The sequence below is a fragment of the Haliotis cracherodii genome, unplaced genomic scaffold, assembly GCF_022045235.1.
Source record: "Haliotis cracherodii isolate W230 unplaced genomic scaffold, xgHalCrac1.p SCAF_18, whole genome shotgun sequence".
Classification (NCBI taxonomy): domain Eukaryota; kingdom Metazoa; phylum Mollusca; class Gastropoda; order Lepetellida; family Haliotidae; genus Haliotis; species Haliotis cracherodii.
In genome coordinates, this window is record NW_027266273.1 from 8,549,477 (window position 1) to 8,566,722 (window position 17,246).

The following is a 17,246-nucleotide window of genomic DNA, read 5'->3' on the forward strand; positions in this document are numbered from 1 at the left end:
CAAGGACATTGTATCCGCATTGCGTAGATCTGTCGTCATGATATCAATCACTACATGATTTAGTCAAGACTTTCTTGTATACAGACCGTCGTATTACAGCTGAAATACTGGTGAGTGTGACGTTAAACAACGAACAAACAAACAAAAAAAACATTGCATACACAAACAAACTCATACAAGTGTGCTATCTGGACTCTACACTGTGTTAATTATTTTGGTTCAGACGCATTATATGATAAACATCGATATTCCATTAAAGCTTTTGGACATGGGTGTATCATACGATCAAATATATCACACCTTTGCAATATGTTGGCAAATGCAACATATCCTGACACTATAAATCTGACATTTGATCTGATCTGACCAGCTCTCGCTGCAAGGTCTAGTCAGACAAATCAAGTACACTGGAATCCTTAAACGCCCGACTGGAGACAGTGGAACGTCAGCTTCTGGTTTTCAATGAAAGAACAACACATAGCAAAAGCAAGTGTTCCCAATCTTGCAAATGTATAACATAAAAAACGTTTCTGTAGGAGACTTGATAACTACATGTACCAGTATATGTATATTGTGCATCAATGCGAAGTCCAAATAAGAAGTCTGCGTTTCTTATCTCCGCTCCCTTCACGCTGACCCTCGAGTCAAGACCTGGCACGCAGGCACACAGAGAAACAATTGAGTCGTGATGATCTGTTTCTTATAGACAGGTGGATATTTGACTTTACAGGAACAATTTATTTCAGATATTTATTGTAAATATACTTCAAACAAAATGACAAAATGACAAATGATAACACAAAGTCAAATTTTTGTATAAATTGTATGAGGTCGTTTTACAAATAGATTCACATGATCCATTTCAGGAAATGTCTGCTCTTGAAGGCATATTTGAAACAAAACATAACACATTTTACATGTTGTTATTGGTTGTTGCCATAAGGCGAAAAACGTTTTGAACTGAAGTTCGATTTACATTTATAATTTGTATGATTTGCCATCGAATGTTTTAAGCGGATGGACATTGAAAAGTGAAATGGTACAGGTCTGAAGGTTACAATATGTACATAATCTTTCAGATTTTGGAATTTTGTGGTAACTCTCAGTATGCAGCTGTAGGACTATTGCTCTCTGTGAAGGGAAAGTTGAAGCCATCTCTCTTGTAATACAGTTTTGTTGAGAATGTTTTGTAGCTCTGAATCTTTATGCATAAATCTAAACATGAAACAGTCTCACTGGTCTCCTTTATTTATGGATTGAATTTGTATTTGTTGAATTTCATCAGCTGATAAATTCGAAGACGGTGAAGCACGCAAGCAAATTCCATGATGCGCATCAGAAAATGAAATCCAGATCCTGCATTCTGAGTAGAATCATTTCCTTATGCCTGTATTTTTGTTATGTATTTGAAACCTAAGATAATGGCATTATTTTTGGTGAAATGTGCACAATCTAAAAGAACGTATCATTTGATAATACTACTTCCGTTACTTTTACACATTGGGGAATTTGTCTCCATATGATAAAGTTTTATAACTGAAACATGCGACATACTGACGTTCATGTGGAAATGAACCATATTTAGCTTGGTAGTACATCTAGGTGAGGTCAGCCGCTTCTCTCAATATTTCTAGTACAGGTGGTTAAATCAGTGGAAGGTAACTGGATATTTGATGGTTATTGAACTATATCCGATCATCGATATACATGTATCTGAAGCTTCAGTTAAACTTCTTGACCAAAAATCAGCAAGAGGGGGAGTGGGGGACACAATTGGTGCCCATTGGGATGCCTACCTCTTGCCGAATGTCTTACCCCAAATTTTACACACAAAACAACTTTTTGTAAGAAAAGCTCCATGGATCAGATAAGGAAGTTTTTCCTTTAGTTTGTCATATGGCATAGGGATGTATAAGATTGCAAAATCAAGTGTTTTAACAGAAATGAAGTTGGTTTCTTCTGAGATTGTAAAAATTTGAGCAAATCCTTTGAGTTTTTGAGAATCTACATGGTATCTATTCCTCTTGTCTCAGATACTTTCTGTGAATATAAAGAAAGTCCTTCACTTTCTTTGCGACAGGTATTTGGTGGTACATTTGTAAAGAGATGTATGGGTGACATATAGAGGATATCTCATGGGTGGTGCACTCACAAATGCAAATGACAAGAAAATACATAATCTATCTGTAATTTATCTAAACCTGAAACAGGTGTATCTTGGATGCATAGAGGTATTTGCACTGATGGTCAAAGTAAATTTCCTTTTAAAAGTTTATCATTTATGAACGAGTGTTATACAGCCGTGAATGTTTACAGATAGGGTTTTGTATGATGTGTTATACATTAGCAAACTCTCTTTTACAGCTGTCAATAGTTTACTCGCGTGAACTAACAAGTTGTTATCATATTATATGTCACAAGTGTGTGCATGTGAAGATCCGGGAAGTTTGATGGTATCAATAACATGAATTCTACACCTCTCCAATAGACATCTCCAATGCCTTATGTTCCAGGAATTGATATATATCGTATTACTAACACTGATTCCACACCTCTCCGATCGACATATTTCATCCAACATGTTCAGGGAATCGATATATAACGTGGATGTGCATGGTTGAATGTTAAAAGTAACGAATTCCTAACAATTATTCGAGTAATTGATTCAATGTTTTTTACTTCACAAGCAACAATTATCTGTTTGCGTTTTGAAAGATATCAATATTGTAACATATAACGTGGTCTAAAATATCCCCAGATGACAGCTTACATGCACTGTAGATGAAGCAAATTGTGCAGCTCGTGGCCTTTTCAATGTAAGAATTGTAATTTGTTGGGGACATGTATTGCCATATACTGTATGTCATAAATAATATCTGTTGAAAACATATTGGTATCTTAAATCCTCTAAACTTAAATTCTTCTTGCTGTTGCATTATGGTTCTGAAGTCTAAATTGAAATGTCCTGAAGTCGGATGTATATTGTTGCGATACCACACATCAGATCGGAATCCAGTATCCTCCAAACTCATAGTACAATTCCCAATTACCCTATGCTATCTTGAGAATAATACAACTGACAGGTCTGGTTGTAATTGCATGCGTTCAAATGGTGGGCGCCATGCTTATATTGATACAAGAATACTTTATCTTATGTACGATATAAAATATGACTCATTGCATGTCAGTCATGTAATGAGTGAGTGAGTTAAAATTTAACGTCACATCCGCAATATGTCAGCCATATCGTGAAAGAACATTAATAATACCTAAATGTAGAAGAATAAAAACCTGTCATCGACGGACAGTATAATAACTAGACTATCACAGTTTAGGAGTAAACCTAGTTACGAACAATTATAAGAATAACCTATGATTCAACAATACATTATAAAAACGGGCTATAGATCACCAGCAACCAAAGTTAGGCCAACATACTGGGGACCGTGTGAGGACTTACTGTCATTCAGGTAAAGTAAATATTCTCAGAGGCACGCGTGTAAATGAGGTGTGTTCCGAGTTTTGCATAGTTAGTTGGACAAACGAAATATTTGTATTTGTTACGTCATTGTTTGATCATGTATAATCTAAACCTGACTTGTATACTCTTCTAAGCGTCAGTGTACAAATCCAGTAGAAAAAATAAATCAAACTAATAAATAGCTGATTCATTATTACTTGGTATCACAAAACTATTTATCTGCCATCCGTTAGTAGCAGACGTATTCATGTCATAAGTGTCTAGCTCTCTCAACATCCGGTGTGTAATATGCGTGTTGTGGAGGTGTGGAAATGTACAAGTAGTGTTGTGCAGGCCTACATGAGATCTCAGCTGGTACAAACACAACACTGGTTCTTTCACACCTGTACAATCAGCGCCCATCGACAGCCGTTATGTTTGCTTTAAAACAAACTGATAAGATCAGCGTTCAGGAAAGGTGTAATGTTGTCATAAAAGTGTATTGTGGAAAAGCAAACGTTACATTTTATTTGAGATATAAACCACTCGTGGTCGTTGTTTATCGTACAATAAAACAGTACAGGGAAAATAAACCTTGAGGGGCACAAAACACTGCAGGAAGAAAAGACCTTGAATGGCGCAGTCGCTCATAGTTTATTCCCCTCCAGTGTTTTGTTGTACTATAAGCAACGACCCCTTGTCGTTTATTATTTCTTATATTGAGATATCAACATTATTTACAGCCTCTTTAAGCATGTGGATAAAATGTACAAGCTTTGAAAATATTTACCCATTTTTTTATAATTATAACTCCCTGAATAAAATCCGACCTCGGAAATGTCTGATAAGTCCATTTTACGAACATATGTGGTAAGATTGGTATTTCCTGCATATTCTCACAATCCTCATGTTGACTATCTGTACCTTTTCTTCTCATACTGATTTTCATATCTCTCCCACTTTTGGATGCGATCGTTCGGCCACTGCGTTTATCTGTGTACCACAGCTACATCTGTGGGCAACAACTCACAAGATACTTCCCACTCAAATATAACGTCGTCCAATATATGACGTCATCAAGTTGCGAGCGCATATTCGAATCTCCAGGAATGACGTCTTCCTAGGACAATGTTTTATTGTAAAATAAACCACGCATCGTTTTTCATTGTTCTTTGCGATTTATCGTGACTTGAAAAGCTATAACATCAAAAAGAATAAGTGTCAGGGTGGTTCGGCCCATAACACTGTTCACAAGAAACACAGAATTCAGAGGTCTCTAGACCCGTGGAGATCCGGGGTAGAATATGTCTTCAGCAACCCATGCTTGCCATAAAAGGCGACTATGCTTGTCGTAAAAGGCGACTAACGGGATCGGGTGGTCAGGCTCGCTGACTTGGTTGTTGCAGGTCATCGATCTCAATTGCGTGGATCGATGCTCATGATTTCAATCACTGGATTTTCTGGTCCAGAATCAATTACTCACAGACCGCCGTCATATAGCTGGAATATTGCCGAGTGCGGCGTTAACAACCAACCAACCAACCAACCAACTATCAGAGGTATCTATCTCCAGAATGGCCCATGAGCCACCGCTTTCTGGCACAAGACTCCAGGCAAAATTGAGCATACAATTGTTTTTATCACAAATTCTAGTTTGAAATCACATATATCTATTAATTATATAGATTTCATATTTATTAATAATATACATTTCATGTATTCCATGCTAGGGCATGACGTGACCAGCCGATTGATAGAATCGGGCCCATTCTACCACCCGTCCAGGTGAAGTAAGGGTCGAAGTGGTGTGTTGGGCAAAAGGAACACGGGGCAGGAGAGTTGAAGAAGGCGGAATATATAGAGAGCATAATGTAAATGTAACCTGCAAAGTTAGTCGCACTGCAACTGCTTGAGGATTAGCATGTAGTGTAACATGGCTGTGAATAATATACTACCTCACAATGATTGAGTGAGTGAGTTGGGTTTTACGCCGCTTTTAACAGCGTTCCTTTTATATCTCCGTACAATGATTGAAGTTACTCCACCAGCCTTGTTGCCCAAAGGCGAAACAGAAATGATACGCATTGAGTTAAAATTGTCTGTCTGCTATAAAAAGGTTTCTTGTAGACAAAATGCTGATGGTTTAAAATCCTCGACTTATAACTGCAATACATTCATATCAGACCTCAGTCCTCTGCAATTCCACTGAGGAATATGCGAAGAAACTATCTCTTTGGGGGCTTAACTGGGGATCTACCTCTCACCTTCCTTGAGCGTCACAAGCTATGTGTCCTATATTGGCTGTTATCGAACACATCCATGCCTTCCAAGTTTTTTCTTCTCATGGAACCACCCACGGTTGTACAAGAGCGCGTTTTACAAACAGATATATGTTCAACAAGAGTGATCATTCAGTCGGGAAGAGTACATTTAAGTATTATTTCTAAAGTATTTGTAGACATTGGAAAAGAACTTCGACAAAATCCTCATTTCTGCTATTTTCGTTGTGCTCAGTAAATGTTTGAGTTTATAAAGATTAGGCCATAAGTAACACTTTTCGCGTATATATCTACTACGGATTGTATCGAAGGCTTGACATTCAAATAAACTATTGATTGTGTAAATAGTGGATCCATGATTGTGTCCATTGATCTTTTGACGTTAACTCTTACCTTACAGACTTGCTGTTGACTTTTTCTCAACAAACTCAGAACCAGACTTAGAACTAGATCAAGGCGGGGATAAACGATCCTTTCCTGATTTGTAACATGGTCCCATTCTCCATGAATATCATTTTAAAGAAAGGTTCCTTGGTGTGACATCACCCTCGAAGCGATGTACTGTTCCGGAAATTATATTAAAAAAAGACATTGTGCATGGACATTTTAAGTTTTTTCCAAGTATCCCTTACATTTTAAAAGTCTATTTAGGTATCCACTTTCTGGATCTTCGCAATACCATAAAGGAACAGATGTATACACAACAACAAAAGTTCCAGTGACACCAATATTTCAGTGTATTTTTCAAACAAGTTAAGTTTGGTTTTCAATATTGTAGTACATGTATGGAATCAAGTAACAAAAACGCAACTGCTACAGAAAAGCATGAAATCCATGCAAAAGTTGACTTTTATGCAAGCCCCATGCATTTCACTACCCAAGAATGGGTATAGAAACATGTTCGTTAACAGGATTCCATATGCATTGTTTAGCATTGTGCTAACAACAACCACTCAGAAAAACAACAAAATTAACGCAACGCAATTATTCAACATTACGAAAAGCCCAGGCCTGTCCAAAAATGAGCGTCTGCGAGCCATTGGTATGCTTGAAGCAGGATCGAGTCAACGTGATGGTGCAAGACATTTTAACGTCCAAAGAAACACCATTTGGTGTTTGTGGCAACGTTGACAACAGACGAATGCAGTCAGAGACCATCCTCGGAGTGGCAGGCCACGCGTAACCAATAATCAACAAGACAACTGGATTCGAACAACTCACCTACTAAATCGATTCCAGCCAGCAACAGTGACTGCAAGAAGCATCCCTGGCTTCGACGAATATCTTCACAAACCGTACTTCGCGGCCTCAGATGTGCAGGGATTGTCGCCAGAAGACCCGCCAGACGTCCCATTTTGACAGGAAACCACAATCAAGCACGTCTACAGTGGTGCAGACAGCGTCTACGCTGGACGGCCATGCAGTTGGGACAAGTTCTATTCACGACAAGACAGTGGACCGTTTGATAGTGGTAGAGGGAAATCTTAATGGACAGCGCTACCGCGACGAGATCATCGGCCCTGTTGTTCTACCGTTTTTGCGGCGTCATGGCCCAGGCATTACCTTTCAACATGAAACGCCCGGCCTCATATTGCTCGATTTGTTCAGGATTCTCGTCAACAAAACAACGTGAATGTCATCCCCTGGCCGGCTCGCTCCCCTGATCTCTCACCAATCGAGCACATGTGGGTAAGATGGACGTCAACCACGTGTTCCAAGGACACTCCATGAACTTCGAAATGGACAGATATCCCACAGGACTTTGTGCGACGCCTGGTCCATTCCATGAGACGAAGATGTGTTGCTTGCATCGCAACCAGAGGTGAACACACATGCTATTGATTTGTAAATTGACATTTTGTCATGTTCATGTTTTTTTTATGAAATCACGCATTTACTGAAGTCAATATGGCAAATTAAACCATTTGAACAATTACAGGAGTCTTTTATCTGTTGCAAACCGAAATTGTTTCCGATTTGGTAAAAAACAAAACTTTGCATTCAATCTTATTCAGTGTCACAGGAACTTTTGTTGTTCAATATATGATGGACTGAGTTGATGGACGTGGTTGCTAACTATTTTTCAACATAATGCCCTCCGAGGTCCAAACCCTTCTGCCAAAGATACAGGAGTGTATTGATCCCTCTAACGCAGAAGGCTTCCTCCTGGTGGTTTAAGAAGTTCTCTATGTCAGAAATGACGCTGCCAAACCTTGTGTAGTTAATATAAAGCTACTTTTAGCTTTAGGACATTTGGAGACGTTAGCAAGCGACCATTTATGGATTGTTAGACCTGATTATAGCTGTCTTTCAATAATTTTCATATTTTTACCACGAAAAGAAACATTGAAATCATTCACGAAAGATCGTGAAGATCCGGGTTAGAATTGGTCTTCAGCAACCCATTCTTGCCGTAAAAGGCGACTAACGGTATCGGGTGGTCAGGCTCACTGAATTGGTTGAAGCATGTGATCGTATCCCAATCAAGAATTGTCTGGTCTAGATTCGATTATTAACAGACCGCCGTCATATAGCTGGAATATTGCTGAGTGCGGCGTTAAACAACAAACCAGCCAACAAACTTCAGCAGCTCATGCTTGCCGTAAAAGGCGACTGACAGGATCGGGTGTTTAGGCTCGCTGACATGGTTTGACGATGCATGTCATCGTATCCCAATTGCGTGGATCGATGCTCATGATATCAATCACTGGATGGTCTTGTCCAGACTCGATTTTTTACAGACCGCCGTCATATAGCTGGAATATTGCTGAGTGCGTCTTTAAACAACAAACAAACAAACATAAACTGACGTAAGTCAATGTTTAGCGATAAGATCGCTTTGTGGAACCAAACCCTGTTCAACCTCTGGATGGTCTGATGTCTACTCTGTCCTGAAGAGTGCAGTGCTGTGTACAAAAGCCGTTCCATTGGTCCCTTTTATGCAGTAGCACTTTGTTTTTTTCAAGTGTTATGTCGTGGTTAGCACCTATCATGCAAAAGCAACTTGTTTACCCTATCCCGTATTTTGGAGTGGCTATTTGGTGAGCCGTATCACCAATATATAATCCCGAATCTCTCTCTTAAATGATTAGGATGACACATGACAGAATTAAATCCTGTTCACAGATCTGTCAAATATTTACCTGAAAGAGAATTTACGTGACAAGATGATACGTTCACATATTGTCATTGCTAGCCCTCAAACGCTCTATTCATTCATAACAAAAGCAAAATCTGACCTTAAGAACTTGACTGTAATTCGGTTTCAATGCTTTCATCAAAAGAACACCAACATTAAAAATCCAAAGATATCTAAAAAAAGCACGCGATTGTCTTTAACAATAAAGTACTAGTTTCATCCCTGTCTAGTGCTAATGCTTGTGGAAATCTTATTGATATCCTATTCTATAACATTTTCAAAAGAATGAGGTTATTCAGCAAAAAGCATTGCATGATTAATGCTCAATACCTATCAAGGATATCACACCTAGAATAAATTGCAAAATCTGAAATCAACAGATAAATGTGACGATGAAATACGGCAGATGGCTCTGGTAATTTGTTTCACACGCCGAATATGACTTCGTGTACTGTAATGAAACAGTAGAATGAGACATAAATAACTGATGATCAATACACGCCAATGTATAACAAAAGTAACTTGTCATGGTCAGTACCAGAACTCCGACCGATGCACACCATGGACGTCCTGCTTGTGTTTGCTGTGCTGACATCCCTGTCCTCCGTGTCCACACTCAACAGTCTCATGAAGACGTCAGATGGCAAGGTGGACCTGGACAGCGTCGTGACGCACGTGCTGCTTTTGGAGAAGACGGTGTCCAGCCTCACAACGTCTCTTGCGCAGGCGTTATCTAGCCAAACATGGATCCTAAAGCAGACAGTGTCTAGCAACACCCGCTGCGGGAAATCTGATTTGGATTCACTGACGTCGAAGGTTTACAGTTTGAATGTCTCAATTAACAGCGCAAAATCTGAACTATCGTCCGCCTTAGAACAACTACGAAAACCACGCAGTAAGTAAATAACTATAATAACTGTAATATTGATTATGCGCGTGTGTGCATGCATGCGTGTGTGCGTGCGTGCCCGTTTGCTTGTGTTCCTTTGTTAGCTTAGATGTAGGGACAATCTCGTTTACATTCAAGAGGGGGATTATGATAAATATGATTGGTCGTCAGAAGAAAGATCAACTTTGACAAATGACTGCCAGCGATAGAATAGTTTTGGAACCAAAATGTAACGCCCTAACATTCCCGAAACATTGCATGGGGGCCATGCAATTCCTCTGTGGACGTGGGTAGGGGGGTCATTCTTGGTTTGACACTTCGGTCAAAGGGCGTCAAATCGCTCAAAATCATCAATACTGCTGTGACACGTAAGCTTTTTGACCACGACTAATCGTGAGGGGCATAACCTATTATTGATCAAGTCATCTCAAGGGTTATTTATTTTACTACACACGTGCACCCCTTTCGTCTTTCTTGGTTGTTTTGCACCCTCACAATACACCGCCACCATGTCTTGTTGATGGTCATGTTACATCTAGTCGTTCTCTTTTCTCATCTGTCCATAACCATCGTTCGATACGGCTTTGCATTTCTGTAATTTACTGTTATAGTCGAATACCTTACTATTTTAGAGTATTTGAGTATATTTTGCTTAAATCAAAGCGACAAAACCCTATCCATTAGAAATGTCTGTCAAAAACAGAGTCGATTGCACGATTCAGACTACATCGTGACCATGTGTTTATGAGTGAGTGAGTGAGTGAGTGAGTGAGTGAGTGAGTTTGGTTTAACGCCGCTTTTAACAATATTCCAGTTATATCGCGGCGTGTCAGCTTAATGTGGGAGGAAAGCCCGAAGTGATGCAGGTCTCAGACGTTTACAACTTCGGTGAAACCCACGAGCAAGGGTATGGTGCTGACAAACCTTGAAACAAAATCGGGGCGAATCGGTATTCCAACCCACAATCATAGGTTTCTGGCGAGCCCAAGGGACGCAACTCTGCACAGCGAATCGCGGCGCCTTAGACAACTGGGCCACCCGTGCCCTCTGTGTTTATGAATAACTATGAAACTATAGTGATGATATGTTCACCTTTGTTTCGGATGTTAATAAATACTGGTGTTCTTTGGCGTTGTCAAGGGGATATGTAATTTGCTAATGATTCCTGTTGAATACCCCTAAGGCCATTTCTATTTTAAATATTTCTTTAATTTTGAATGATTGACTTCCAGATTTGTTTGTGTCTTACCAAGTGAAAGAAAAGGCAGAAACAATCATTGTTCAGAACAAGGAGATTCTCAAATTTAACACAATCACCGAAAACAAAGGACGAGGGTACCATGCTGCTAGTGGTATATTTGAAGCTCCCGTGTCGGGCACATACCTTTTCTGGGCCAACATCAAAAGCGGCGACAGTGGGACTCTCTTTATTGATTTGATTAAAGAAGGTGTTACCCTTTACACTGGATACAGTTCAAGACAACTTAGCTATGGCGTTGCTACTCTTATCTACGTGGTCTCAGTGAACAAAGGGGAGAAGGTCTGGTTTACAAAACCAGGTGAAACATTGAAAATCTGGGGTCTATTCCAATCTAGTTATGGTGGCGTTCTCCTTCACGCAAGTTAAACTCCGACATGCATGAATAAACACGTTCACAGTGTTGCATGAAGTTAGATGAAGTATCGGTAAGTGGTATGAGTTTTACGCCATTAAAATAATAAAAGCAAGTTAAAATGTTGTTACTTGAGTTTTTACTTTGGGTTTAATTTCAGTTAGTTTGTCTAATACACCATGCAGTATCTTATTTATGGACAAATAATATCTCAGCATTCGTTACAAAAAATATTTCACTTTGATTGACCATAGTGTGGGTATGTAAATTGGGTATATAAAGCTGAAGGTTACATTTCCCCAGAACAAATGACTTCATAGTGGGGAGTGGGGAGTTGTTTTTATGTTAGATATTTTCAAAACAAACTGGAATGTTAATATAGAAGTAACACTGACTGGCGTTTGGTTTACATTTTATCATCAGTCACAGGTAATTTGCTAATGTGAATTGTCCGAGAAAACATTTCATATTTCAAACAATGGTTTCCAGTAGGAGATGAAACCTTTAGGCAAGAAGTAAGCATCCCCGTGGGCCCCAATTGCTGATCTGCTTCTTAATGCATATGAGTCGATATTTCTGCATACTTCGGGTATATCGATGATCAAATATCGTTCAATAATGGTCACATAGCAAGCTCCCATCTACTGCCACCTGAACTAGAAATAACAAAGACACATCTGTTTTATATGGGGATCTGTGCAAAACAATCATGCCAGAACCAATCACGGCTTACCCGCTATGGTAATCAGATCTACAAGTTCCAAAGGGTATCTCTCAACAATGGAGGAGGCTACCACGCACCTACTGGTATATTTGAGTCTCCTGTGACTGGCACTTACCTATTCTGGGCCAGCATACTGCCGTATTCAGGTAAATACGTCCACGTCGTCCTAATGAAAGAAAAACATGCACTGTTTTCCACTACTTCCAAGGGGGCTCCTGCGAGTTTTTCATACATTGTACGAGTCCGGCGGGGAGAGAAAGTGTGGTTTCGAACATTTCCGTACACAACAGTCATTTGGTGTACCATCCACTCAGGTTACGGAGGAACCTTGATTCATCAGCACTGATTGTAACACCCCCAGTCAATCTGAATAAAGAAACTTCGGGTTTGAATTTTGTCATCATTTCTGTTTGCTTACACACATGCAATTCTACCTTTTAAGTTTATATGGGTACAATGTGTGAAGCCCATTTGTGGTGTCCCCCGCCGTGATATTGCTGGAATATTGCTAAAAGCTGCGTTAAACCATTCTCATTCATTCATTCATTTTAAGTTTATAATAATAATTAGTGACTATCGTTAAAATGTGCCTCTGTTGACGCAGCAAGGAATGGGTACCCGATATGTCAGGTGGATGTAAAAACCTAGCGCCCGTAGGCACGCTGAGTTGTATACTTCCAAGGGAGTTAAGATTGATGTCTGGAATGCAAACAGATCTACTGGTCGGGAAACAAATAAAATTGCATTTGAGCAGATACTAGCACCTGGATACCTGCGGTATTTGAATGTTGAATAGTTCGTAAAGAGTTTTCTAGATATCTTTTCCAAACTTCTTTGTGCGTAATCAATTGAAAATTATTACTGGAAGGATGTAACACCTAAAAAACATTTTTAATTTCACAGACGTGTTGCAGAAAAAATACATCAGACGCTTCTGAGAAATTGATGTCACACTTGAAATATAAAATTGTGTTTTGTGAGAGATGAGGTCCTTGGTGATAAGAGGGAACAGCTTGTGTGCGAAATGATTTCCAGAAGTAAAATTCAATATCAGCAATAGTATATAAAAGGATCATTTGTCAAAGTGATTTATTAGTCCCCCCAACACATACACACACTCCCCATTTTGCATGCCATATTTCAAAATTCCAAATTTCTTCTCCTAATTAAGTAAGCAAACCTAAAAGTCCAACCTAGGTTGCCTCATCTTTTCGGACATACCCTTTTCGACCAAACACCAAATGGCCTGGTGGGCCCGTGCGCGAAATACGCATATGTCGGAAGGCGCACGTTAAATTTCTAATTGAAGTAATTAAGTAAGCAGCCTTGCAGAAAACAACAGATGATGTTCAAAAGTTTGGTGTTGTTATGACATTTAAAGTTTGAACATTCGGGACAAAATGGCTCATTATTGTGGCGTCTATTTAAAATGTTCTAAAGCCGTCTTGCCCCTTCCTTTTTTTCATTCAGTCATTTCTTGTTTCTTATTAATGATTTCGTTGTTCTGAACAATAGAACTATGATACTGACTACATATATTAGGCAGCTATCAATAGATATGATTATATAATGCCAGTCCAAGTAAATTCAGTGACAAAATACGAATTATTTTGCATTTAAGACGGATCAATTCAGCTTTCATCTTCTTTCATAAATACATTTTTTCATAACATTTTCATGCTCAGATTGCGAGTACATGGTACAGTCTCTGACATGGCGTTATTTCTAAATTGAGCATAACACATGGCGATCTCACCTGAATATATCATGCAACAGATTTTATCTTTATTGGCGGGACTGGCTAAGCACACCGAGTTGTGAAAAACAATTACTTTTATCAGCGATATCCATCTGTTATTCTTGTGAACAGCCAGGCGCAAGCCCGATCTGTCACCTCACAGTTACACCATTACATACAGAGTGCCCAGTCGTAATGGGCTTAACCAATTCACACCAATGCACTGTATGTTATAAACTTTGGTACAATGTCATTGTTTCTTAAAGTGGGCATCGCTGACGCAGTCGTCAAACATGCAACAGACCGCCGTGTAGAGTTGAACAGAGTCGTACAGAGTCGAACAGAGTCGTAAAGAGTCGAGCAGAGTCGAACTGAGTCGTAAAGAGTCCCTTAGGCGTACAAGAATCATAACTTCAGCCTTTCTTCCCACATGAATTTCACACGTGGAAATATAATACTGTTCAAGGTGACGTAAAACCAAACTCACTTACACACTCATTCCATTTGGAGTTTGAGCTGACAAAGACGTTGCAATAAAAATGCAACCTGTCAATGTGATGACTGTCAATGATAAATGAATAACCATTTATTCAAAACTGTGAGAGTTATAGAAATGAAGACCACAGACATATAGATAAGGTTTGTTATTAATCAGCTGATATGACATAATGTTGGATACCTGACAAAATGTATATTCTCTCATCCGATCTAGTTCTGGGTTCTCATGTATTTCATGATTTTTAAACTATTATCAGCTACAGTAAACTACGCTCATAACGAACTCGAAGGGACCTCTAATTTCAGATCGTAATAAACGTAATTCATTATAAGCATACATACAGCATTTATGCAACAAATGGTCGTGACTAAAAAATAAGTTCATTACATGGGTCAGTTCGTTATAAGCGTGTTCGTTATAAACGTAATTTACTGTATGTCTAAATACATCTTGTTGCATATATTATCTGAATCTTCATATTTGATACATTGTTAACCAACCATCTTCACATACTGAACCACTGACGTGCTACACTTATACTGATCACTATATAGCGCCTCACACACACAAGAGCAACTCAGAGAAAAACATTCACGTGAAAAGACAGATCACGTACTTGCTTTGAGTTGGAACCCCTGTACCATGATACTTTCAATCATGACGCATATGTGGCGAATACGAGGCATCAAAACAAACTGGGTGATCATGGCAAGGTTTTTGAGTGATATTCATATTCATTGTAACCAGCATTTTGGAAGGTTTTATGGCACTTCAGAAAGGCATCCTTTTAATAAGGTCACATTTCAGCAAGGTCTCTTTCGACTGGTTATTGTCTGGGATTGACGTCTTTTAAGATCAAATATTAATATTTAAAAGTCTGAAAATTTATGCTCAACTCATGATGTTGTTCTCATTTCAAATTGCTGACATAAGACCAAAAAAGTTGTCAAACAGTGTTTATATTTCTTAAGGTTAATTCACACGCTTGTAGGGTTAGTCTTGCTATTCTTGCACAACTAATTACATATAAAAGTATACAATGATACATTAGAACACGGAGGAGAATCGGGCAAACAACCTCACGCAGTTTCATTTTACCACACGAACACCGTTTCATCCACGTTGTTCTATTACAGGAACCTGTTACAGAACGTGGGCAAGGTTGCTCGTGATGTAAATGCCATCTTGCAGCAAACACCTGTGATATAGTGACTTTTACGTACGCTTGATCCAGTTAACAATATCCATTAGATCGACCCACTATGTATACTCGTATGAATGTTACCTTTCTATTACTAAATGTCCTGGAAGCTAGGATGTGTTGACAATACACGTTAAGTTTTACATATGCTTGGCCCATGAAACAATGACCACTATTCCTAACATATGTACCATGAATACTATGTGATGAATGTTATGATTGTATCTTATGCGTGGAGTGTTCAAATGAAAGACATTTCGTACATCCATTCAGCATACACCACGAAACATTTACCAAAACGTGATATTTATAATCTAATTGTAATATGAAAGTTCTTTAAAATCATGTTCAGGAGGAACTCATTCATTCGAGCATGATGCAACCGAACTGTCATTAGCGAAATGTGTCCACATGCTTACCCTGGGCGAAATGCATGACATGGGATGCCGCGAAACCAATTACTGGTGTCAAGGTACTCCAATTATGATTGGTCATTTTTCCAAAGGGGTGGTCACGCCTTCACAAAACATTCATAAATTAAGTTCTTTCTCACAGTTCTTCTTTTATTTTGTAATTGATAGGCATGTGTATCTTCAAAATACACCTGATCAAACTAAGGAATACATATTTATTATATTACCCCTTTTCAAAGATAGTGTTAACTCACCTGAAATTAAGGTGTGAACGGATGACCTGCTTGAGGGTACACCTGTAACAGTAAGTGGGCCTAATGTGTTTTCATTTATGTATGCTAATGTTATTATCATATAACGTTAACATCGCTATGGTATTCAGTTAAGATTTTTTTGCAAACTTTGATGACGAAACATTAAACACGCTTTAAATTGTTAAGTCCCATGGGGTAAAAAAGGTAATGTTGAATTTTAGATTTGTGTTGTTTGTGAATATTCTTTATTGTCTTATGTCGAAATATGTTAACTCCCTAGGTGGGTTTGATTTTGAGAGGTTCTCATCCACAATATCCTGTACAGTTTTCACATCAAGATAAGGACAGGTTTTTATTTTGACGTCGGTTGTGTTGGTGATACCGGCTGCACTACCGGGTTCAGGGTCCATCATGAGAACACTTTTCCGTTTCAACAGCTGTTGTGGACAATAATAACATAATTATGTGGGTGTATGAAAATCTTAACAATTACAGACATAGTAATAGTCGAATAAATGAGTTTATTACTCCCTTAGAACCTGAGTTTTTTTTTTGTTCTTTGGTCAAGCCCAAGCAAATTACATGTTTATGATTATGTAATTAATGGTCCAAGGTGCATTTTATTTACCTTCAATGTTTTAAGTCATCTCAGGAAATTCTTCCGATTTATGCGGGTAATGGTCGCCAATCATTATAGTAAATTGTGTTAACTGTCACTTGAAAACAGTGAGATGAGTTGAATTACAATGTTATAAATGCAGAATAGAGCAAAACATTAGCTAAAAATGAACTGAACAGATTATTATTGCACTACAAAGTTTATATGAATTTCTGATAGATATTTTTAAGCCAACACTGTATGTTGTTCATGACAAGTGATGCGCCTTATAATAATCCTGTGTCCTGGCGAAAAACACTACTCGGATGCAAAACATATAATATATGAAATACAACACAACTGTTGTTATTTGAGGGTTAACATTCAGTCATGCAGGCAACTACATGCATATATAACACGAGTAGAATGTTGATGTAAA

The 17,246-nt window shown here is 38.6% G+C and overlaps 1 protein-coding gene across 1 annotated transcript; it reads left to right on the forward strand.

Moving 5' to 3' along the window:
• Positions 1–9,408: 9,408 nt before the first annotated feature.
• On the forward strand, positions 9,409–11,522 carry LOC139465226 (uncharacterized). The gene is made up of 2 exons (XM_071246899.1): positions 9,409–9,773; positions 11,000–11,522. Exons 1-2 carry the CDS (start codon positions 9,431–9,433, stop codon positions 11,392–11,394), a joined length of 738 nt encoding a protein of 245 aa, XP_071103000.1. The 5' UTR covers positions 9,409–9,430; the 3' UTR covers positions 11,395–11,522.
• Positions 11,523–17,246: the final 5,724 nt, after the last annotated feature.

Coding starts and splice junctions, on each gene's coding strand:
- LOC139465226 (XM_071246899.1), top strand. CDS start 9,431: ATGCACACCATGGACGTCCTGCTTGTGTTTGCTGTGCTGACATCCCTG. Junction 9,774..10,999: donor ACAACTACGAAAACCACGCA/GTAAGTAAATAA, acceptor ATTGACTTCCAG/ATTTGTTTGTGTCTTACCAA.